Genomic DNA, 26175 nt, shown 5'->3' on the forward strand with positions numbered 1-26175 from the left:
ATATGCCATCTAGGTTGGTCATAACTTTCCTTCCAAGGAGTAAGCATCTTTTAATTTCATGGCTGCAGTCACCATCTGCAGTGATTTTGGAGCCCAAGAAAATAAAGTCTGACACTGTTCCCCATCTGTGTCCCATGAAGTGATGGGACCAGATGCCATGATCTTAGTTTTCTGAATGTTGAGCTTTAAGCCAACTTTTTCACTCTCCTCTTTCACTTTCATCAAGAGGCTTTTTAGTTCTTCTTCACTTTCTGCCATAAAGGTGGTGTCATCTGCATATCTGAGGTTATTGATATTTCTCCTGGCCATCTTGATTCCAGCTTGGGCTTCTTCCAGCCCAGCATTTCTCATGAGGTACTCTGCATATAAGTTAAATAAGGAGGGTGACAATATACAGCCTTGACTTACTCCTTTTCCTATTTGGAACCAGTCTGTTGTTCCATGTCCAGTTCTAACTGTTGCTTCCTGACCTGCATACAGGTTTCTCAAGAGGCAGCATGTGAGATGAGTGCAATTTGCGGTAGTTTGAAAGTAATGCTCAAAATTCTCCAAGCCAGGCTTCAGCAATATGTGAACCGTGAACTTCCAGATGTTCAAGCTGGTTTTAGAAAAGGCAGAGGAACCAGAGATCAAATTGCCAACATCTGCTGGATCATGGAAAAAGCAAGAGAGTTCCAGAAAAACATCTATTTCTGCTTTATTGACTATGCCAAAGCCTTTGACTATGTGGATCACAATAAACTGTGGAAAATTCTGAAAGAGATGGGAATACCAGACCACCTAACCTGCCTCTCGAGAAATCTGTATGCAGTCCAGGAAGCAACAGTTAGAACTGGACATGGAACAGACTGGTTCCAAATAGGAAAAGGAGTGTGTCAAGGCTGTATATTGTCACCTTGCTTATTTAACTTCTATGCAGAGTACATCATGAGAAATGCTGGACTGGAAGAAACACAAGCTGGAATCAAGATTGCTGGGAGAAATATCAACAACCTGAGATATGCAGATGACACCACCCTTATGGCAGAAAGTGAAGAAGAACTAAAAAGCTTCTTGATGAAAGTGAAAGAGGAGAGTGAAAAAGTTGGCTTAAAGCTCAACATTCAGAAAACGAAGATCATGGCATCCGGTCCCATCACTCCATGGGAAATAGATGGAGAAACAGTGGAAACAGTGTCAGACTTTATTTTTTTCGGCTCCAAAATCATTGCAGATGGTCATTACAGCCATGAAATTAAAAGACGCTTACTCCCTGGAAGGAAAGTTATGACCAACCTAGATAGCATATTCAAAAGCAGAGATATTACTTTGCCGACTAAGGTCCGTCTAGTCAAGGCTATGGTTTTTCCAGTAGTCATGTATGGATATGAGAGTTGGACTGTGAAGAAGGCTGAGCGCCAAAGAATTGATGCTTTTGAACTGTGCTGTTGGAGAAGACTCTTGAGAGTCCCTTGGACTGCAAGGAGATCCAACCAGTCCATTCTGAAGGAAATCAACCCTGGGATTTCTTTGGGAGGAATGATGCTAACGCTGAAACTCCAGTACTCTGGCCACCTCGTGCGAAGAGCTGACTCATTGGAAAAGACTTTGATGCTGGGAGGGACTGGGGGCAGGAGAAGAAGGGGACGACAGAGGATGAGATGGCTGGATGGCATCACTGACTTGATGGACGCGAGTCTGAGTGAACTCCAGGAGTTGGTGATGGACAGGAAGGCCTGGCATGGTGCGATTCATGGGGTCGCAAAGAGTTGGACACGACTGAGCGACTGAACTGAACTGAACATTCTTTGGCACTGCCTTTTAAAGATAAAACTTTAGCTAAGAATCATAAATTAAGCATACAAATTTTTGGTGCCAAGATAAAAAGACTGACTGTATGTTGTAGTTAGTATATCAATCATTTATAATGGGGTCAAATAGTAATTATTTGAATAAGAATAACCCCCAACAAAATTTTAAGTCCAAGCTGGCTTTTACTACACTTTGGTGTCCCAACTATAACTCACTTCCTCTTGTTGTTTAGTTGCTAAGTCATATCCAGCTCTTTGTGACACCATGGACTGTAGCCAGTCAGGCTCCTCTGTCCATGGGATTTCCCAGGCAAGGATCCTGGAGTGGGTTGCCATTTCCTTCTTCTGGGCATCTTCCTGACCCAGGTATCAAACCCACATTTCCTGCTTGCCAGGTGGATCCTGTACTGCTGAGCCACCTTGGAAGACCCACTCATTTCTACAGGTCCCCACAATTAGGGACCGAGAAGAACTCAGTTATTAACCCCAGAGAAATATACCCAGGGTGGTTAATAGAAACATACAAAGCAGTTCATGGATTTTTGGATTATCTTTTATTGGTGTAAATTAGATCACTGGTTTTTAACTCAATTTGTTCCTCCACCTAAAAGTCCAATATAATTAGTCCAGGGTACAGCTCAAGCACTTTCTAGAGCCCACCAGTTGACTCTAATATGAACCAGAGTTAGGAGTCATTGTTGTAGATAATGGTGATAATTTCATTCAAGAAGGAAAATTTTGGTAATAATAGAATACATGAGCTCTTTAAAAATGAGACCCAAGACTTGGCAATTAACTGGTAAATTTGGTTCAAGTTTTGTCTGTGGCAAAGTAAGTTATGACTAAGAAAAAGGTTGATTTATTAAAGAGAGGTCCTAAATTTCTCAGTTAAACAAGCTACATAATTAAAAAATACCAACCCAAATGAAATATTTATATAAGCACATGGCCATGAATTCTCTACAGGAGCTACATGTTCATTCACTAATTAAAAATAATGATCAGGTAAGAACAGTCTTTTTCACGCATCCACAATGACTAATACGTACTTTTTACAGTGAAGTTCTGTACAGAAATAGATTTGGAAATCGTCAGAATTGTGAAGCACATACAGAAAACAGCATCGTTCTTCAAATTTAGAAATACTGAAACAAACAAAAGAGAATTATTCACAGTAATCTCAATACCTTCCATGAATTGTGATGAAAAAGGAATGCTTTTTATATTCAGTCCCAAGTATGATATCAATGCTGTTTATACCCAAAGGTTATAAATAGCACTTCAAAAGTGACACTCCTTGTACCACAGTACTAAAATTATTTAATATTCTGAGAATTGTCTTCCTACTTGTATCTACAGAGAAGGCTGCTCAGGGTGTTGCAGGCACATAACATACGAGTCCTACAACTCAGTGTGGGGAACAGGTCTGGGCTGCTGTAGCACTGAATTGTGCGCTGGGAAGAAAAGCACACATATCAACTGGCTTACAGACCCAATGATTCTGGTTCTGTAAGATCTGTCGAACAATAAAATTCTCCCAAAGCCAGGAAGGCAATGCGTGGAGGCAGGAAAAGCAGCTCATTATTGCAGACAGTAGAGAGGAGTGAAGAAATATGAAATAGCACTTGGTTTGGACTCAGCAAGTTGTTTAGTTTACAGCAGTTGAAACGATTTTGAGTTTACAGTCAGGCCATGTTCCTTTTTACGCCAAGGGTTGGCAAATATTTTCTGTAATGAGCCAGAGAGTAAATATATCAAGCTTTGTAGGCCAAACTACTCAGTTTTGCTGTTGGAGCAGCCTTAGGCAATAAACAATGAATAAATATGGCTGAGTTCCAATAAAACTTTATTTACAAAAACAGGCAGCAGGTCATATTTGGTCTGTGGGCTGTTGTTCTCCAATCCCTATTTTATGCCTTTGCATCTGCTGTTCCTTCCATTTGGAATGCACATCATTTTTCACTTCTTGCAGCAATTCTATTCACCATTTAAGGCCCAGCTTAGACCTTACTCCATCTCAGTTTGATACTTCTACCTGAAACAGAAAGATTTCCTCTTGTCTCTCTGGTCTTTGAACATACTTCTGCTAATTTCACACTGTACTGTCTGTCATTAGTTATTAAATGTCTATTGCCCTGCTAAGTTGTGAGTGCTTCAGGGGAAGAGTTCAGGTCTTAGTCATTTTTGTATCCTTAGCAGAACAGGACTCAACATTTGACAAATAACTGGCATTCAATAAATGCCAAATGAGCTGATGCAAGATAAACTGCTGACAGCTGGATTTTTTTCTATAGTTTGTCTTCTATTTATAGAGGAGGAGGCCAAGAAAAGTTAGATCTCTTTGAAGTCACACACTGGAACTCAAGTTTCTCAACACACAAACCGGCAGTAGCCACAAATAATCATTCCACGTTGATATCGTCAGTCACAACAAAGGCTGTGGACTGATGCCATACCTCATTAGAGAAAATTAACTCATTGGAAAATAAATATGACAAAGAGAAATTTATACGTACCATACTTTTCTAGATAGATGGCTTAAAAAAGGCAGCAATAAATAGTGTCTGGTCTTAAAAATTAAATATTAGGAGAGTAATGCTTTATCTGAGAAGGCATGGACTGGAAAGATATATAATGAGTCAGTCTGGCCTGTTTCTGTTCACATCATTCACAAGGTAACAGGTGGTTTTGCCAGGCAAACTCCAATTATCAGTGACTCAGACAACTCCACCAGTTCATGCTCCAACAAAACCAATTACCATTATGCCAAAAGCAACAAAGTATTGCATAACAGGTCTGCAGGAATCTGGCTTTTCTCATTTTTATTTATACGGGACAAACAGAAGTAAATGCAACTAATTTGGTTTGAAATGGGCAAGAGTTGGTTTCTCATAAACTTCTGTAAACACTTAACCAGGGGCTCTTGACTCTGAAAAAGTCTCATTTCTAAATGCCAGGCATGGGCATTATGATGGCAATGTCCAAACTGAAGGAAGCCACTGTAACCTCAAGAACATGTGATGAACAGAGATCTCAGGAAAAGTCATTAAAAAATGAATTTCCATAATCTTACCATGTTACTACTAGCTGCTGCTGCTGCTAAGTCGCTTCAGTCGTGTCCGACTCTGTGCGACCTCATAGATGGAAGCCCACCAGGCTCCCCCGTCCCTGGGATTCTCCAGGCAAGAACACTGGAGTGGGTTGCCATTTCCTTCTCCAATGCATGAAAGTGAAAAGTGAAAGTGAAGTTGCTCAGTTGTGTCCAACTCTTAGCGATCCCATGGACTGCAGCCTACCAGTCTCCTCCGTCCATGGGATTTTCCAGGCAAGAGTACTGGAGTGGGGTACCATTGCCTTCTCCATTAGTATTAGCTAGAGGACCCAATCCAGTAGATAGTACATGTGTTTTCAGTACATCTAAAGAGAAAGTAGTTCCTGGTATACCAAGAAACCCCAGAAAAATCAGCCTCTAACATAAACCATCAGCTCCCCCAGCTGGAGAGGACCTCCAACAGCTCCCTTCTATCCTTACCTTGACTCTGGTCTACAATCACACTTATCTCTCAGTCACCGTATTTTAAGTAGGTGACAAGTACAGAGTCCATGAAGCTTTTGTTGCAAATCTTTTTGTAATGAAGATAGTGAGTCTGAAGAAGGCTGAGCATTTTCATCAACAGGAGAGTGCTTGAAGTTCTTTGCATTTTTAAATCATGACTACAAGTCCTATCCAAGACATTCAGGTTCTAGAAAAATGTTTTCTAAGTAAACAAAACCAAGGAGACTTACCTCACACCCCTGACAGAAGAAGCACTAAAATTCCACTCATGTATACCTTTCTAGAACACAAGGGAAGAACAACAACAAAGGCTGAGTCATCCAAATGGAAATAACATAACAGTAATTTAATTGTTAATAATATACTCAGAGTAAATTTTCCTAGCCCGTAATTCTGCAAGGACAAACTATGTAGATGGAAACCGTAGTTCATTCTCAAGCCACAAGGGTGATGTTTACTCTACTTAATAATTTCTGTACTCCAATAAAACAGCTTCCAAGAGAATCTAGGAGAATTAGTCTCATTAAATTCTAAAACTTGATTTTTAGCAGATTAACCTATTAACTGCTGTGCCTTCATCTTTAGAGTAAGAAACCCCTGATCAAAGTAATTTAATTACTACAGCTGAGTGATATTTCTTTTCTGAGAAAGAAAAACAATTAATTTGAATAAAATCTCTGCAAGATTTTAAAGATAATTACTTCTGAATTATCTTTAGTTATACTTTCTAACTAAAATGGTGCTTCTATTTCTTCAGAAAATAGTACAGCAAGTAGGTATGTGTATGCATGTGCTCAGTTGCTCAGTCATGTCTGACTCTGCAGCCCCATAGACTTAGCCCACCAGGCCCCTCTGTCCATGGAATTCTCTAGGCCAGAACAGTGGAGTGGGTAGCCACGCCTTCCTCCAGGGGATCTTCCCAACCCAGGAATCAAACCCAGGTCTCCCACATTGCAGGCAGGTTCTTTACAGTCTGAACCACCAGGGAAGCCCATTTATGTGTAAAGATACATGTATACAGTGTTCATCGTTGCTATAGAGTGTGATCTAATTTATGCAAAATTCAATATGCTAATAAAGTTTGAACGTAAGAAATTTGATAACCACTTGATAAGCATGAATGATTTGCAGGGCCAAGATGAAAATTAAATGTGGGAATTTATTTCTTAAGTTTATTACTAAAGCTGAGTTAAAATCAGTATTAAATTCATATGTATCAAAATTAAATAAATGACAAGATAGAGGGCATTCCCTATACAAATATAAAATATTTTATATTCCCTATAAAAATATTGTCAACAATATAGAAGTAAGAACATAAATATTTTTATGGAAATAAAGCAGTTGATAAATGTGTCTAAACTGATCAAGTCTTCTATTGTAGTCAATTCTGACTGCAGTTTAATTCTGTAAATGTAAAAGAACCAGAGAAACAAGCTCTTACCCACCCACTTAAAATACTGCCGGAGGCTGAGGGCTTGGCTGGGCTAGTGAAGTGAGTAAGGACGCCTGGGACTCTGAGGTGGTCCAGAACCTTCCTTTGGGCCAAAGCAACTGGAAGAGCCACAATTCATCTCCACAACACCTAGTCCTCTGCTAGGACCATGCATCTTAAAAACAGATCCTCTCAAACTCAGAGCTGATTTACTAGAAAACTACCTTCAGTGCACATCAGTCAGGTAACGGGGATGTGACCTGAGTTAACACAGAGCAAATGCTGCTGTAGGTGAGGCCCAGAGAGGGAGAAGACCACAGTAAGGTACTCCTGGAACTCAGCTTTCTTAACCAGAGTACAGAGGGACTTAAATTAAAATAGCAGCCTGTAGCTTCAGCTGGTAATTTGGAAAGTGGCTTCTAAATCCTGTTGGCCTCAGGTGACCTTCTAAAAATATGTGAGCCAAGAGCTGCAGCTGTTACCTGCACACTCCTTGCACACAATGCAGCCTTATCCTCAGAGCCTGCAACTGAGCTGCTTTCTAAGGCCAAGCCCTGGATCACGATGGGGGCGCTCAGTGCAGAGCCAGCTGAGCGGAGTGTCAACCTGCGATGGAACAGTGACTGATGAACACTGGCCAGGCAGCTCTGGTAAAATCTATCCTCCATCAGTCCCGTTCTGGGAGCGGCCAAAGAGAGATTTCCCAGATTGCCTGGGCTAGTTTTGTAGGAAAGAAGTAGAGCATTTCCAGAATGTTAGGTTCCTGGAAGGCTGTGAGTGCTGCCAGGGAATGTTCCATTTCAGTGGTGCAAAGCCCAGGGCCCAAGATGGGAGTGATGTGGGATGAGGAGTCCTCTCTCCTCACCTCCCTTGCTACTGGGACTCACCACACAGAGGTGCTGCTGAGCCATAAAGCCAACAGGTAAGGTAAACGTTTCCTGGCTCCTCTGGGAGTCTGGGGAAAAGGGCAGAGCAGAGGCAGTGCTGGAGTGACAATGAATTCCCCAAAGCCCCAAACCAACACTCAACCTAATCTGCACAAGCACCATTTTCTTGGAAATGGTTAGCCTCAGATCCTGTGCCCCAGCTAGGGCAAGGCTGAAGACAAATACTGAACTAACATGGCAGCTTCCCTGGGGGATCAGCTGGTAAAGAATCCGCCCACAATGTGGGGACCTGGGCTCGATCCCTGGGTTGGGAAGATTCCCTGGAGAAGGGTAAAGCTACTCACTCCAGTATTCTGGCCTGGAGAACTCCATGGACTGCAGGGTCCACGGGGTCGCAAGATGGGACACGACTGAGTAAATTTTTTCTTTTTTTAGCATGGCAGCAATTCTACTGTGGCAGACACTGTTGGTTCCCCAGGTGACAGCCGTTCCCTCCCATCTTTGCTAAGAAAAAGTGTTTGTTGGGCAAATGCAGGTGGCAGTGTTTAGAGATGGTGAAACAGATTCCCTAAATTAGCCATGGTAAACCCATTTCCCTTGCTGGTGACTGGTTTAGGCATGGACACATGATGCAACCTTTGGTCCCAGGGAAAGGCCCTGACCTTTTTTGCATGCTGTCTGTATGGAGTGATGCTCGCTGCTGCTATTGAAGACCATGAGAGGAAAAACAAGAGCACATAGAGAAGCCAACCAGAAATCTGACACTGCTAAGCCACTGAAAGTAGCCCCCAGTGATCCACCTCAGAAGCTCCTGTAATATGAGACAATGTTTCCTTATTATTTAAGCCATTTTTAGTTGGGAGTTTTGTAGTCAAAAACTTCCTTGATGGGTGAGAGCATCATATTATCAAAAATATAGAACCTAGGGTAAATACATCCCCCTAATAAATTTCCTGGGTCTCCTCTGAGTGGCCACTGGTTGGAACTGGACTGCGGAAAGTGGGGTGACACTTAGCTCTCCACTGGGACCCTGCACCAGATAGGCCAGGAGTGCTTAGCTTCAAATTTCAAAGGACGGGAATTCTAAATAACAATGATTTTAAATATCTTGCAAATAACTTTTCTCTTCCACAATCTAGGTTTTTCTTTCATGTACACATATATGCAGACTTTCTTCAAGCATTAACCTTTTAAAGCAGCAACCAGGGAGAACTGTTAAAAGACTGGGACTTCAATTAATTTGCCCCTGAACTCTTGGGACTTGGTATAATGATCTTAAAGTTTTGAAAGTAGCAATATAAAGTATACACTAGCTCATATAACCATTTACCCCATAGTTTAGAATGAAAATACTGGGAGAAGGAGTAAAGGAATAAATATAATCAACAAAAAGCAACACTATGTTGTTCTATTTTTAGAAGGAAAAATTTAAACATTTTATGACACCCTTCCAAGAAAAATCTACTTCCTATTTAACATTAAAACCTATTAAACCTGTTGCTTATCTGTTATTTAATTATAGTTATTACAGTTGCTTAAAACTAGTAAAATAACAACAAAGTAATCTTCATTGCTTGTCCTCATGCCAATTGTATCACTTCTATTGAAAACAATAGAGAAAATGGCAGTGGTAATGAATACTCTATGGATAGAACTAGGGATAATGAATACACACACTTATGTATAGAATAACAAATTGACATCAATTTAAAATGGAAACAGATCAATTTTTAAAAAGTTTAAATTTTTAATAAGGGACATTTTTAACACTGAAGGTAATAAGCAGTGAGGACAAGGCAAATGTAATATTTCTTGATCAAAATATAGTAAAAACGGAAGCAGGACAATTCACAGCCTGTCTATAACTACTTAAAGCACTGATTTATATCCTAATATATTTATTTCTTAGCATAACATAAAAATTGTCTCTACGGTTGTCACAAACATAAAAGAATCAACACAAGGCTAACTGTATTGAACACAGAACCTCCAGAAAAAGAAAAATAGTGACAACTGGAAATAGTATTCATTTTCCAAAAATTCCTGGCTTACTTTCTGTTCTTTTTCTGTCTTCCAAATAACTTCTGGCTCTCTACTCATTCTTTGGGACGTGCTAATCGCTCATTCCTTCAGCCCCGGTCTGTTCTGTTTCTATGTGTCCTTGTATAACCCTGCTCTTTCTAATCAAGCTTCTGAAAATCTCCTCTCCCAAATAACAATTTTCATGTCTCTAACCTTAGATTTTGTAGTTTCAACTGGATGACTACTCTATTTCTGCTTATGAGAACATGTATGCACATACTTTAAAACAATGTAAAGAAAACACTTCACATTGCCTGCAATGCAGGAGTTCAGTTCAGTTCAGTTGTTCAGTCGTGTCCGACTCTTTGCGACCCCATGGACTGCAGCACGCCAGGCTTCCCTGTCCACTGCCAACTCCTGGAGTTTACTCAAACTCATGTCCATCGAGTTGGTAATGGAGACCTGGGTTCAATCCCTGGGTTGGGAAGATCCCCTGGAGGAGGGCATAGCAACCCACGCCAGTATTCTTCCCTGGAAAATCCCCATAGACAGAGGAGCCTGGTGGGCTCCAGTCCATGGGGTCGCAAAGAGGACATGACTAAGCAACTAAGCACAGCACAAAGAAAACACTGTACTTTATAAAAACACGGTTAATAAGATGTCTATAGGTAGTTATATTAGTTATGGTCAATTGTGTCATCATGGCATGACTCCAAGTGGAGTACAGATTGGAGGTTCCAAGGATCCCTTCCTTGGGTTCAATTAATTTACTAGAGCAGCTCATAGAACTCAGAGAAACATTTTACTTACTTGATTACCAGCTGATACGTGGATATGATTAAGAAACAATCAGATGGAAGAGGTGCACAGGGCAAGGTATGGAGAAAGTCTTGGAGCTTTCATGTCTTCTCCACATACACCCTTCTTTCCACATCCCCAAGTATTCACCAACCCAGAAGTTCTCTGAACCCCATCCTTTTGGGTTTTTTTGGAGGCTTCATTACATAGGCATGTTTGATTAAATCATTGGTCATTGGTCAATGATTCAACCTCCAGCCCTCCTCCCCTCCCAGAGATCAGGATATGGGAATGAAAGTTCCAATCCTCCAAACTCCTGGTTGGTTCCCCTGGCAACCAGGCCCCATCCTTAGGTGTTTTCGGGGTACTACCTCAGTAACATAACAAAAGTCATCTTTATGACTCTCAGCATTCAGGATATTCCAAGGGTTTTAGGAACTCTGTGCCAGAAATAGGGGCCAGATCAAAAACATATTTACTATAAACTGCAAAATCACAATTCCCTAATATAACACCAACAACCTCCCAAGTAATTGCTGTCAAAAATAAATAAATAAATAAAATTATTATTTTTTTAAAAATGGTGCCATTTTGAGTGCCCTTTGGATGGCTATGCCATCTATAATAAAAATCCAAACAGCAGAATTATACTTTATTGACTGAAATCCATAACCAAAATTTAACAAATTTTATATTACCAAATACATTTATGTCAAAATAAATACACAGGAAGCTATTTCTTCTAAACTAACACAGACATTTGCTGGAATATATAAATGTCAGAAGGTACAAAATCTTTCACTACTAATGCTCTTGTCTTAATAACTGCACAATTTACCTTGTCATCAGGAAGCACGTGCCAAATAGATATTGTCTTTTCCTCAACTTCATTGTTGATAGACAAATACGAAGGTTGATAGATTTTGGTTGGTTCTAATATTAATACCTTCAAAACATAAGGCAAAGAAACTAGTATTATTGACTTAAGATTTAAGCCATTTAGAGTTGTTATAACAACCCTGCACTGACACAAGAGATTAACAGATAAGGCTTAGTCTAAAGCTGGAGTAAGACTTAACTTCAGATTCTTGCTATCCTATGAGGCCTCTGAGCAATTCATGTATTAAACAGTTACCGTAAGTTACAATAATCATCACCTTTCATTGCTAAAGAAACTGGAAATAAATTTTTGAAGTCCTTATGTTGGTTTGGCTATCCCCAGGGAATCTACTTGGAGAAGGCAATGGTAACCTACTCCAGTACTCTTGCCTGGAAAATCCCATGGACAGAGGAGCCTGGTAGGCTACAGTCCAGGGGGTCGTGAAGAGTTGGACACGACTGAGCGACTTCACTTTCACTTTTCACTTTCATGCATTGGAGAAGGAAATGGCAACCCACTTCAGTGTTCTTGCCTGGAGAATCCCAGGGACAGGGGAGCCTGGTGGGCTTCCATCTATGGGGTCGCACAGAGTTGGACACGACTGAAGCGACTTAGCAGCAGCAGCAGCAGTAGTAGGGAATCTACTAGTGCTATATATATATTAAAGCTTTTATTTTATTTATAATCAATATAGAATCTATTTCTCTTGTTTTAGTTTTTTTAATTTTAATTTTTTATTGAAGCATAGTTGATTTACAATGTTTCAGGTGTATAGTAAAGTGATTCCATTATAAATATACATATTCTTTTCCCATAATCTATTTCTATAAATGTAAATGTGTCAAAGAAAGGCAGAATGTGGTAAGAGAACAAATAATTCTACGTACATAAGATTCCATATATAGACTATCACATGCTTATTTTAGACCTTTTTGTGGCCACACCATACCAGAAAGATGTAGCAGTATGGTTTTCATACCCTTGTAAATGGACTGAGAAAAGATTTTGATTATTATTGAAAGAGTTTTACATATGAGCCAAAGAAATGGACATAATTCTATGAAATAATAAAAATGCTTTTGCACTGCCTCCAAGATAAAACTAGTACCTTCAATAATGATATATTTAGCTTTGTGAGAGAAAAAGAGAGAAATAAAACTAGCTCCTACTTCGGAGAGTATCCGAGGATATACGACAAGCGGGATGAGAGTCTCCATCAAAGGACTAGACAATGTTTACATTGTTACTAACATATCATATTAGGAGCAAATAACACTTAAACAGCACACCTACACTGATTTCAAAGGTGCTACAGATATTAACTTTTTGTACAGACATTTAAAGGCACCTATTCAGCTCAAATTTCCTGTGTGGTCTTAAGCAGGAATATTTGGGAAGAAAATAAAATGCCAGAGAAAATGGAACAGTTCTTTTTATTCAAGTTAAGGTAGACAGAATTAGAAAAAGGGGATGAGAAAGACAATATTTTCTTTAATCAAAGGTAAAAAATCCTTAAGGGCATAAAGAATTATTGGTCAGGCTCTGGTGATGAAAATAAGATAGCATATGCCACAAATAAACACATAGCAAAGAGCTTGCTGGGGAACACAGTCTGATTCAGAAACATGCTGGGGGAATCAAGGTCCAAATTCCTATCAATAGAGAACTACGCGGCACTGATTAATAATGAAAATCATTACTTTTCAATCTTAGCTTGGTAAAAACAGTGCTTTCAAATGTGAGTATCCCAGTGTTTGCGAAATTAAAATAAATAATAGAGAATAAAATGGTTTCCCAAAACAGCACCCAAGACATTCCACTGAGGACTAGAACTTTCCTTGTCCCCTAAAGAAGCGAGCATGCTATCTAACATTGGAAAAGCACAGCACAGGTTATCTCCTGTCTTCTTAAATGACGGTGTTATTGTTGTCTCAAATAGTTCTAACAGATAAAATCTGAACTATGAATTACCTATCTTGAGATTAGGAAAAAAACTGGTTGCAATTATTATTGTCTAATGATTGCTTCAACAGTGTGTGAACTGAGAACTTCCAGATGTTCAAGCTGGATTTAGAAAAGGCAGAGGAACCAGAGAGCAAATTGCCAACATCAGTTGGATCACAGAAAAAGCAAGAAAATTCCAGAAAAACATCTATTTCTGCTTCACTGACTATGCTAAAGCCTTTGACTGTGTGGATCACAATGAACTGTGGAAAATTCTTAAAGAGTTGGGGATACCAAATCACCTGACCTGCCATCTGAGAAACCTGTGTGAAGGTGAAGAAGCAAGAGTTAGAACCAAATATGAACAATGGACTGGTTCCAAATTGGGAAAGGAGTACATCGAGGCTGCATATTGTCACCCTGCTTATTTAACTTATATGCAGAGTACCTCAAGGGGAATGCTGAGATGGATGAATCACAAGCTGAACTCAAGACTGCCAGGAGAAATATCAATAACCTCAGGTACGTAGATGACACCACCCTTATGGCAGAAAACAAAGAGGAACTAAAGAGCCTCTTGATGAAAGTGAAAGAGGAGAGTGAAAAAGTTGGCTTAAAGCTCAACATTCAAAAAATGAAGATCATGGCATCCAATCCCAACACTTCATGGCAAATAGACGGGGAAACAATGGAAACAGTGATAGACTTTATTTTCTTGGGCTCCAAAATCACTGCAGATGCTGAATGCAGCCATGAAATTAAAAGACACTTGCTCCTTGGAAGAAAAGCTATGACAAACCTAGACAATGTATTAAAAGCAGGGACACTACTTTGCTGAGAAACGTTTGTATAGTCAAAGCTATGGGTTTTCCAGTAGTCATGTATGGATGTGAGAGTTGGACAATAACAAAGGCTGAGCACCAAAGAATTGATGCTTTTGAACTGTGGTGTTGGAGAAGACTCTTCAGAGTCCCTTGGACTGCAAGGGGATCCAACCAGTCAATCCTAAAGGATATCAACCCTGAATATTCATCGGAAGGACTAATGCTGAAGTTGAAGCTCCAATATTTTGGCCACTCTTCTTCAACTCATTAGAAAAGACCCTGATGCTGGGAAATATTGAAGGCAGGAGGAGAAGGGGACAACAGAGGATGAGATGGTTGGACGCCATCACTGACTCAATGGACATCAGTTTGAGCAAGCTCTGAGAGATGGTAAAGGACAGGGAAGCCTGGTGTGCTGGATTTCATGGGATTGCAGAGTTGGATAAGACTGAGTGAATGAACAACAACAACAAATGCATGCTGAGCCCTCTGAACTTCTATTGAACTGGCAAAACGTGAGGAATTTGTAGCATGCCTTGTGGATGTCACAGAAAGGCTGATTAAAGACAAGAAAAAGGATGCAATTTGATGAAACCAGCTAAATACAACTCGCTTGGGAGTATACGTATTCTTGCTTTCAGTTTCTTATCTTTTGTATCAGCTAACTTTACAATTAACTACTGAATTCTGAAGTATAAAGGAAGATAGCAAGGCCTGTAGACTCTAAGAGGAGACAGTAAGCAGAGGTATATAATAAGCTCCTATAGAAACTGTGAAAGTACCACTTCCTCTTCTTCTCTCCTGACATTATCTGATGGCTTGATGGTCTCCGAACTTTTCAAAGTAGGAAGGAAAGAAAACGTACATTGAAGAGAGGTGAGGAAAAAGAATGAATCAAACTGAACCCAAACAATACTAATGTGATGGGATTAGTAATGATGGGATTCTTCATTTTCCAAAGAAACTTTGGTCTGTTTTCTTTTGCCTAGAGTCATTGCTATTTCTTGGAAGCATGAGAATGGATATGCTAGTGAGATAAATGAAACCAATTAAATAATATTTTCTAATATAAGCTACCTGGTCAAACCCATTTCCAATGAAGGGTAAGGTAATCACCCCAATCAAGGCCTAATGCAGCCTTCACAAGTGTGGGTTATAGAAAATGCTACTCTAAGCACATAAATAGTTACAGTGACTGACATAGAACCACAGGTTCTAGAAGCTTGCCTTTCTCTACGCAACAGAAGGTGGGCAACAAACTCCATGGTTGCATGGAGTGGGCTGGGTGAGAAAGGGCAGTGAGTGAAACAGAATGAATGGGATTGGAACTGACATCTTAAATGGTAGCATCCAGTTGGCTCAGGAGATTACTGTTTTTGAAAGAAGGCAGTTATAAATTGTCCATCCTTTCCTTGTTCAAGAGCAGTTAAAAGTCTGGATTATGACCATTTTTCTGTTTCTTTTGCTTATCAGTTTGTGCGAGTTGTTTTGTTTGTTTGTGTGTGTTGGTTTTTGCATATTGGCTGCATTGATCCTTTTGCAGCATTAGTGTTAAATATTCTCTCCCTTTCTAGCATTTTCCATATTTAGGGTGGGTTTTTTTTTTTTAAGATGACCAAAATCTTGAACTTTTAATTGAATCAAATTGGTTAATATTTGCCAGTGGAGCTTATAGGTTCCTTTCTTACTTAAGAGAGCCTCTCTTTCCTGGAGTATACACCTATATTCTAGCTTCCCTGGTGGCTTAGGCGGTAAAGAATCTCCCCGCCATGCAGGAGACCTGGGTTCAGCCTCTGGGTTGGGAAGATCCCTTGGAGAAGGGAATGGCTATCCACTCCAGTGTACTTGCCTGGAGAAGTCCAGGGACAGAGAGGCCTGGTAGGCTACAGCCCATGGGGTTGCGAAGAGTTGGACATGACTGAACAACTAACACACACCTATATTCTCCTAAATTCTCGCTCACTATTTTCTGGGCTTTTTTTTTTACATTCACATTATGACAAACTAATTCATGTTAAAGTAATTTAAATTAGCTCAGAATCGCTAATATAAGTGGTTTCCTCTCATGGGTGACTTTAGTCCATCAAGTCAACAGTCTATTAAACACTTCAGTTTTGTGCTATCTTCTTTCACTAACACATTCACTATCATCAAAGCACCAGCTAAAGGCCAGCTGCCAGCTCACTTTGAGAGAAGTATTTTCCTAGGCTACACATTATACAGGATAGAATACAGAGTGAAGTGTTATAGTTTGAAAGACTTTTCAACAACAGATCCTGCTGAGCTATGGCTTCCTCTGGAAGCAAGAGCAAAGGAAGTGTGTTAATGCCAGGGATAGATTTAATTAAATGAAACATTTGATCCTACCAACGAGCACTAGAAAACGAGATTTTATAAAAAGAATTAACAGTTGTCATCACCGCTGAGTATGAAGGATTGAGACTAACAGAGCTCAAACAGATTTCTGGCATCACTTTGACGTGGGAAGACGTTTGTGTATACAGTCAGTTGCCAGTAATTCTTGAATTGGGTGCTAAAGCTACATTGCTTTGGATGATTTTCCAAGAACTATCAGGATGGGTGTGGAACCAGCTAAGGTGGACAAAATATTTTAGAAGTGTGTGTATGTGTGTTATACATTTAAATATCTCAATGTGATAGAACCTAGACATAATGAGTTGCAGACCAGAACCTATGAAGTCTCATTTCCCATCCTCTAGAGCAGCGGTCCCCAACCTTTTTTGGCACCAGGGACCAATTTCATGGAAGACACATTTTCCATGGATGAAGTGGCAGGGCAGGGGGTGGTGGCGGTGGGGAGCTTTCAGGATGATTCAAGTACATTTACATCTATTGTGCACTTTATTTCTGTGACTGTTACATCAGCTCCTCCTCAGATCATCAGGCATTAGATCCCAGAGGCTGGGGATCCCTGCTCTAAAGCACTGTAAAAAGCGACGCCTCATCTAACTCTGACCCACAGGGGTAGTAAGTGGTAGTGATGGAGTAACAATGCAGGTGAGCCTGACACTTTTCACCACAATAATGTTGATGATATTGACGGTGACAATGTCAACAAAACTGCAGTATGAATTAAAAGCACCCATTCATCTGATCTGAAGAGATATCTTAACTTCTTGAGCTAAGAGATAATCTTTTCCTGGGAAAGCACACATTACAGATTATCAAAGGAAACCACCAAGTGTCATAGCAAAAACATGAAAACATATCTTTTTTCTCTGACTGTGACAGTTATTTTTAAAAGTAAGCTAAAGCACATCCATTTGTAGAAAATAAGTATTTTTAACCAGATGACCATCTTCACTTGCTGTGCATGAAAAAGAGCACATTAATACTATTACAATCACAAGTGCAAGATGTTCTTTAAATAAAGGAAACAAAACATAAATGTCCTGAGAGTTAAGTGAAGAGTACTTACTGGAAACCTAACTACAGTGACATCTGTCTTTGTGGCCTCGACCAGGAAATCCATCCAGAAGTCCACAAGTTCCTGTTTGGCCACAGGCTGTTCCGAAGTCAGTTTCACAAAATGCTTATATATCAAAATTGTCTCTACGATAGACTTGAGGTACCTAAAAATTAAACGATATAAAATGTATAATAGGCAAATTGAGAACTACCTATTCCCACATATCCCAGCCTTACTCTGTAAATGTAATTTAAACATGGCATTAATAATTATACCAGCCAAGTCACCAAACTTCATTCATTTTTTGCTGCATCATGAACTATCATGCCACCTCATTTAAAACTCACAAAAATGCAATAAAGTAGGCCATTTTCCCCCCATTATAAAGATGAGGAAACTAAGGCTTAGACAGCTTACATAACTTGGACTGAACAAAACATCTACTTAAAACATGACTTTTAAAGTAATGCCTAGTGACTTCTCTGGTGGTCTAGTGGCTAAGACACTGCACTTTCAATGCAGGGGGCCCAATAAATAAACAATAATAAATATCTTAAAAATTAAAAAAATAAATAAAGTAATGCCTATATTATACTCAAGAAAGTGTTAATGCATTTGCTTTAAAATGCAAATGCATTTTAAAAGATTTCCCTTGGGAAATCTTTCTAAATAGACCCACCATAAGAAATATTATTTTGCTCTGAAGTAACTCGGCTCATATGCCTTCTATGAATATCCTTAAATTGCAAGACAGATGTTGCCTCGAAGGAAAAAGTCAGGAAAATATGAGGAGTAAGCTAATTATATGAGATAATGGGCATGCAAGCACTTTGTAAACTATAAACTACACACATGGAATTAACATTAAATTAATGGGAACAAAACATTGTTATGTGGTGGTTGTCACTACTGCACAAAATCATGCCTGTTTTCTTGTTAACAAAGGCCAAGAAACCTCTAATTGAAACTCTTTTTGTCTCTGTGCTCCAGCCTCCTCCGCAACCATCATCAGGATAGTTGTCATAAAGAAACAACCAATTTGACCGCATGGGATATGTGTGCATTTATCGGTTCATTTATTTTCATGTCATTTGCTGAATGACAGTACAGCCCTGTCCTCGAGCTGCACGCAGGGCCAAGGAGACAGAAATGTAAAAGGTGCTGAGCACCATGACACAAATGCCCATGGAGCTTTAATTCACGGAGATAAAACTGACAACAGTCATAAAGCAGTATCAGTAGAAATATGACTAAACACGGAAGAAGAAAGTTTCAGGAGATGAGTGGCTCATACACAGAAGTATATGTAACAACATTCACCACCTTCTGTCTGGCTGTGGGGAAGGGTCTTAGGTTGGCGTGGGATTCAGGAGCAGACATGACCCGTGAAAGCTCCCCAGGTAGAGGAGAGGGCTGGAAGACAATGCTCCTCGCGCGCTGAGACACAGCAGCACGAAGCCAGAATCTTGCATGCTCAGTGTAAACAGAGAGCAGTGTAAACCTAGGGGTGTGACAAGGACTGAGGTTTAGTGACTGAGGGCAAACCTTCTTTGCCACGCCAAGGAGGTGGACTTTACCCCTTAGGCTGTGAGGAGTCATTAAAGTATGGTGATTTAAAGATTTCAGTTGAAGGGGAGGCTCAGACATGCGTTTTAGAAAGATTATGGGAGTGATGCCAGGAAGCATTTGCTAATGAGGGAGACCTGAATGTGACCAAATGCTTTAAGAGGCCACGAAGGTCTACTGTGGTGGGCATCTCCTCGAATGGTCCCTCTGATGACAAAGCATCAGTGGCCTGAGTCCTGAGCTGCTTTGAGCCTTTCTTGATACCACAGGTAAACTTTATTTTTCTTAAATTATTTTTTATTAGCATATAGTTGCTTTACAATCTTGTGATAGTTTCTGTTAATACAGCAAAATGAATCAGCTGCTGCTGCTGCTGCTAAGTTGCTTCAGTCGTGTCTGACTATGTGTGACCCCATAGACGGCAGCCCACCAGGCTCCGCCGTCCCTGGGATTCTCCAGGCAAGAACACTGGAGTGGGTTGCCATTTCCTTCTCCAATGCATGAAAATGAAAAGTGAAAGTGAAGTCGCTCAATCGTGCCCGACTCTTCGCAACCCCATGGACTGCAGCCCACCAGACTCCTCCGTCCATGGGATTTTCCAGGCAAGAGTACTGGAGTGGGGTGCCACAGCCTTCTCCGAATGAATCAGCTACACATACACAAATACTCCTGGTTTTTGGATTTCCTTCCCATTTAGGTTACCACAGAGCATGAAGTAGAGTTCTCTGTGCTATACGGTAGGTTCTATTTCATTATCTATTTTATACATGGTATTAATAGTATACATATGTCAATTCCAATCTCCCCAATTTACCCCACTCCTTTTTCCCCCCCTTGGTGCCCATATGTTTGTTCTCCACATCTCACAGTTAACCTTTAAAAATCTTTAAAGCTAATAGTCAATCATTACATGAGATGCATAATAAAATTAGCACTAAAAATAATCTCAAATGCAGATGGAATTTTGTTTTAATCTTTCCAGTTACCATATCCATAGTGATGAGACTTGGTTGCATCCCAAGAACTATTTGAAATTAGAAAAACACACATACTATATGAAACATCTAAAAGTGTTAGGAAATTCTAAGTAACAAAGAAGTGCAGTTCAAGAATGAGAGTCCTAAGAGGGAGGTTAGATCATGAAGGAAACAAAGGGCGCATGTTTGGAGCAGAGACTGGGAAGCTGAGATAGAAGCTTGTAAATCTGCTGATTAGAGCTGCACATGTAAAATTGGAGGCGTGTGTATGATTCAAGTAGGAGATACCGGCCAGCTTGGGCTAGTGGGTTGGTCAGTGTGATGGAAAGGCTAAGCTTGGTGGCCACCGGATACCACCTGTGTCTAAAGTCATCAGAACCTACAATCAATACATTTTGTTTATGAGCATCAATCACTTTTCCCTCTAGATTGTGTATTTCAGTCTCTAAGCAAATAAATCATCTAGTTGTCAGTTCAACATATTTAACAATTTAGAAACAAGTGATAGGAGCTTTTATAAAAATATAAATCTATAAATGTCTAACAGTTTACTATTACCATGCAGGTGTCTTCAGTTTAAAAAGCTTTTCAGATGCTTGAATGACTCTCAAGTGGTCATTGGCCAGGACACTGGCCCCCAGGAAAAATCCAACTTCCCAGTAGCTCTGAAGTTTTTCCAAGTTTCCCTTTTTACCAAGAAGACTACTTAGCTTCACCCCTAGAAGATGAATAGGAAAAAGAACATTACAAACACACCACAGGCAGGCAGAGCTGACTTCTTTATTAAAAAGCAACCTTTTTTTCATTCCTCCTTTCAGATTAAAATACCTTTGTTAAGTTTCTGATTCTTAAAAGGGCTTAAGTTCATTGTAAAAGAAAGAAAAAAAGACTAATCAGAAAGGTACACAGAAAAAACTGATAATTCCCCTTCAGTTTGAAAACCTCCAAATAACTGCCGACTTCACACTGATGCACATCATTCCAGAATTATTATATATGTTGGTATACGGGCTTCCCTGCTGGCTCAGCGGTAAAGAATCCACCTGCTGATGCAGGAGATGCAGGCTTCATCCGTGGGTCGGAAGATTTCCTAGAGAAGGAAGTGGCAACTCACCCCAGTATTCTTGCCTGGGAAACCCATGGACAGAGTAGCCTGGTGGGCTAGAAGGCATGGGGTCGCAAAAGACTTGGTCACGACTCAGTGGCTAAACAACAATAAATGATCTCAGGCTTAGAGAAGTTTACTTGTTAATTTGCATTTTGCTCAGTAGATATCCAAATAATTTCTGTCTAGTGAAACAATATCTAATATTTATAACCGGCTGGTCATAAACTAGCTTTAAAAAAAATCAAACTCAGAAATCTGATTCTAATATTTCTTTGTTAAATTATGATGACCTTATCTCCAAGGAAGATCCCCTCGAGAAGGGAATGGCTACCCACTCCAGCATTCTTGCCTGCAGAATTCCATGGACAGAGAAGCCTGGCAGGCTACAGTCCACGGGGTCACAAAGTATCAGATGTGACTGAATGACTAACATTAGCTTATTAAAAGCACTTTAAACAGGACATAGTCTCTTATTGTGTCCATATTCACTGAATTAAATAGAATATTTTATATTTTCTGAGTCATGAATTTACCTTTTTTTTTAAAAAATTATGCTTTAATGAAATGAAACAACCTTTAAAAAACCTTATGCTGCTTTTTATTATATAATTCCACTTAAGCCATGAGTATTTTAGGAAAAAGTCCATTTGGGAATTCTTCACATTCTGTGATGATAATTTAAAAAGAGAACAGCTTTGCCACCTTAAAATTTCATGAGATGAAAAACAATTGCACGTGTATGCAACAACATCTATGACATCCTATCTGGACAGAAAAAATACAACAAACATAAATGGAAGAAGAAAGTGTAGGGGGGAAATTAGATACTAAAAATGTGTGTCTCTGTCAACCTCAGTTGAAAATGAATATTTTTTTTGTTTCATACTTTCAGAACAATGAATGTAGAACCAAGGTAGCATCAGACCATTTAAACATTTAAACAGGGACCATGAAAGTGTTTAACAGTAAAATTATATTCGTTTTAAAATTAAAATTTAGATTTATTCTCACATGCCAGAAGTTCACTCTATGAGGGTCATCTTAACTTTGGCCTTAGCATAATTTGGTCACATGATGTGACTCTGAATCATTCAGCATTTGGACAAAATGTATTTTTTGTTTAATGGCAAATAGTATTTTAGTATACAGATGAGTCATGGTTTATTTACCCAAATGCAGATGGTAGCTGCTTTTCATCATTATAAATATTCTTGTACACATAGCTTTGTGCACTTGTTCAATTATTTCTTTGTAGTAAAATCCTCAACTTGGACTTGTTGGGGACACAGATATGCTCATTTTAGTGTTGATATTATGGGTAGTGGGCTTCCCAGGTGGTGCAGTGGTAAAGAATCTGCCAGCCAATGCAGGAGACACAAGATAAGTGGGTTTGATCCCTGGGTGGGGACTATCCTCTGGAATAGGAAATGGCAACCCACTCCAGTATTATTGCCTGGAAAATTCCATGGACAGAGGAGCCTGGCAGGCAACAGTCCATGGAGTCGAAAACAGTTGGACATGACTGAGTGGCTGAGCACACATTATAGGTAATATCATGTCCTTTCATCTTTGCCAAAGTAAAAAAGGAAACATGCTTTTTTTTAAAACCTTTGAGATTTACTGTCTTCATATGTTTATATATCTTTTATGAATTAGCATTTATGGTCTTTCCACATGATGTATGAAACCTGTTTCTACATGAGATAGTAATCTTTTAAGTTTGGAGTTAAGCATATGACTCTAATTTTTTATATTTAGGATCCCTTTCTCTCCAAGCCCCCTCCACCCACTCATCCAAGGAATAGAGGAATAAATATCTTAGTACATAATATTTGCTCCATAATTAGGATTACTTCCACAGGATAGAGTCTCAGAGGTAGTGTTACGCTTGATCCCAGGCTATAGCACTTTTAAGGTTTTTGATCACTAGGGCCAAATTATTAAAGCACTATTGCTGATGGATGATTCTATCTTTTTACCAAGTCCTTACTATCTGGCTATTTTTCACTATTTAAAAAAATTTGGCAAAATTCATAAGCAATTAACAGCATGTCATTGCTGTTTTAAATACCAGTTCTTTGATTCAATCATCTGTTTAGGCAATTTAATGTTGACAATGCTCTAATTAGAACTGGTTGAGTTCTAAGAATTGAAGATTTTTAATAGTTTAGTTTCCATCATAGTTTTTATATTTTGCAGCAGCTATTTGAACAGAGAAAGGTAGGACATTTTTATTGAACACTCATTATATGCTTAGCACTAGCATGGCACACTGAAAAGGTAACTTTTTTCAACCCATAGAACAACACAAATTAGAGATATCAAGGGAATATTTCATGCAAAGATGGGCACAATAAAGGACAGAAATGGAATGGACCTGACAGAAGCAGAAGATATTAAGAACAGGTGGCAAGAATATACAAAACTAGACAGAAAAGGTCTTAATGACCCAGATAACCATGATGGTGTGATCATGCACTTAGAAGTAGACATCCTGGAGTGTGAAGTTAGGTGGGCCTTAAGAAGAATCACTACAAACAAAGCTAGTGGAGGTGATGGAATTCCAGTTGAGCTATTTCAAATCCTGAAAGATGATGCTGTGAAAGTGCTGCACTCAATATGCCAGCAAATTTGGAAAACTCGGCAGTGGCCACAGGACTGGAAAAGGTCAGTTTTCATTCCAATCCCAAAGAAAGGCAACGCCAAAGAACGTTCAAACTACCACACAATTGCACTCATTTCACACGCTAGGAAAGTAATGCTCAAAATTCCCCAAGCTAGGCTTCAACAGTACATGAACCAAGAACTTCCAGATGTTCAAGCTGGATTTAGAAAAGGCAGATGAGCCAGAGAATAAGTTGCCAATATCTGTTGGGTCATAGAAAAAGCAAGGGAATTCCAGGAAAAAAGTCTACTTCTGCTTCATTGACTATGCTAAAGCCTTTGACTGTGTGAATCACAATAAACTGGAAAATCTTTAAAGAGATGGGATTACCAGACCATCTTACCCGCTATCTGAGAAACCTGTATCCAGGTCAAGAAGCAACAGTTTGAACCAGATATGGAATAATGGACTAGCTCAAAATTGGACATCAAGGCTGTATATTGTCACCCTGCTTATTTAACTTATATGCAGAGTACATCATGGGAAATGCTGAGCCGGATGAAGCACAAACAGAACTCAAGATTGCCAGGAGAAATATCAATAACCTCAGATATGCAGATGACACTACCCTAATGGCAGAAAGCAAAGAGGAACTAAAGAGCCTCTTGATGAAAGTAAAAGAAGAGAGTGAAAAAGTTGGCTTAAAGCTCAACATTCAAAAACCGAAGGTCATGGCATCTGGTCCCATCACTTCATGGCAAATAGATGGGGAAACAATGGAAACAGTAACAGACTTTATTTTCTTGGGCTCCAAAAACACTGTGGATGGTGACTGCAGTCATGAAATTAAAAAACATTTGCTTCTTGGAAGAAGCTATGACAAACCTAGACAATGTATTAAAAGCAGGGACACTACTTTGTTGACAAGCGTTTGTATAGACAAAGCTATCGTTTTTCCAATAGTCATGTATGGATGTGAGAATTAGACCATAAAGAAGGCTGAGCACCAAAGAACGGATGCTTTTGAACTGTGGTGTTAGAGAAGACTCTTGAGAATCCCTTGGACTGCAAGGAGATCCAACCAGTCCATCCTAAAGGATATCAACCCTGAATATTCATTGGAAGGACTGATGCTGAAGCTGAAGCTCCAATACTTCAGCCACCTGATGGGAAGAGGCAACTCATTAGAAAAGACGCCGATGCTGGGAAAGATTGAAGGCAGGAGGAGGAGGGGATGACAGAGGATGAGATGTTTGGATGGTATTACCAACTCAACGGACATGAGTTTGAGCAAGCTCTGGGAGATGGTGAAGGCCAGGAAAGTCTGGCATGCTGCAGTCGATGGGGTCACAAAGAGCCAGACTCAACTGAAAAGCAACACCACCACAATCAGTTAAAGATTAGTCCCTTTGGCAATGATGGGGAAAAAATGCTGAGAGATGTTGAGCAACTTGTTGAAGGTCGCACAGCCCCGGTGGAGGTTAGATTGTTACCAATTTAACTTTCCATTGTGATGAATTCCAAGCATACATCAAAGTAGAAAAATACTACAGTGATCACATTTGCAACAACTGCTAACATTTTGCTATTGCTTCATCTCCCTGAATACTTTGGCTGAACCATTTCAAATAAAATTACAGATTTCACCCTTAAACATTGTGTCATAGTATAAAAATTCTCCTACACATTCTACTTGATCATTTTTCTGAACACTTGTCAGCAACTGAATAACAACAAGGGCATCTGACATCTGCCTCTGTGGAGACTGAACCCTGGCTGCTGAGCTTCAACACCCGCTAAGGGGAATTCAGGGTGGAGAATGAGGCATTCTGTGCTCCAGGGAAACTGGTGCAACAGGTCTTTAGATAGTTCGATATTTTTAGTAACTGATTTCATGTTCCCAAATCCTTGGTGGTGGCTGTTTAGTTGTGCCCGACTCCTGCGACCCCATGGACTACAACCCTCTAGGTTCTTTTGTTCACGGGATTCTCCAGGCAAGAATACTGGAGTGGGTTTTCATTTCCTTCTCCAGGGGATCTTCCAGACCCAGGAATTGAACCTGAATCTCCTGCATTGTAGGCAGATTCTTTACTGACCGAGCTACAAGGGAAGCTGCATTTGATTATTGTACCTAATAAAAATAATAATTCTCTCATATTATTTAATATCTGGTCCTGATTCAAATTCCTTGATCATTCCCCAAATTTCTTTGGCTACCTGATGCAAAGAACTGATTCACTGGAAAAGACTGATGCTGGGAAAGATTGAAGGCAGGAGGAGAAGGGGACAACAAGGATAAGATGGTTGGATGGCATCACTGATTGGATGGACATGAGTTTAAGCAAGTTCTGGG

The 26175-nt window shown here is 39.7% G+C and overlaps 1 protein-coding gene across 3 annotated transcripts in view; it reads right to left on the reverse strand.

The window, feature by feature from the left end:
- The window catches only part of MAP3K5 (mitogen-activated protein kinase kinase kinase 5), a 228492-nt gene that overhangs the window by 73197 nt on the left and 129120 nt on the right, over window positions 1–26175 (reverse strand). For 2 of the 3 annotated variants that reach the window (XM_004011519.6, XM_060419723.1), the window contains exons 9-13: window positions 20668–20827; window positions 17576–17729; window positions 11327–11434; window positions 5577–5626; window positions 2840–2935 (exon numbers count right to left, since the gene is read on the reverse strand). In XM_004011519.6, the coding sequence (XP_004011568.4) occupies window positions 2840–2935; window positions 5577–5626; window positions 11327–11434; window positions 17576–17729; window positions 20668–20827 (568 nt within the window). The remainder of the gene's footprint in view (window positions 1–2839; window positions 2936–5576; window positions 5627–11326; window positions 11435–17575; window positions 17730–20667; window positions 20828–26175) is intronic. The other variant, XM_042253518.2, reaches the window with a different exon arrangement.

The sequence above is a fragment of the Ovis aries genome, chromosome 8, assembly GCF_016772045.2.
Source record: "Ovis aries strain OAR_USU_Benz2616 breed Rambouillet chromosome 8, ARS-UI_Ramb_v3.0, whole genome shotgun sequence".
Lineage (NCBI taxonomy): Eukaryota > Metazoa > Chordata > Mammalia > Artiodactyla > Bovidae > Ovis > Ovis aries.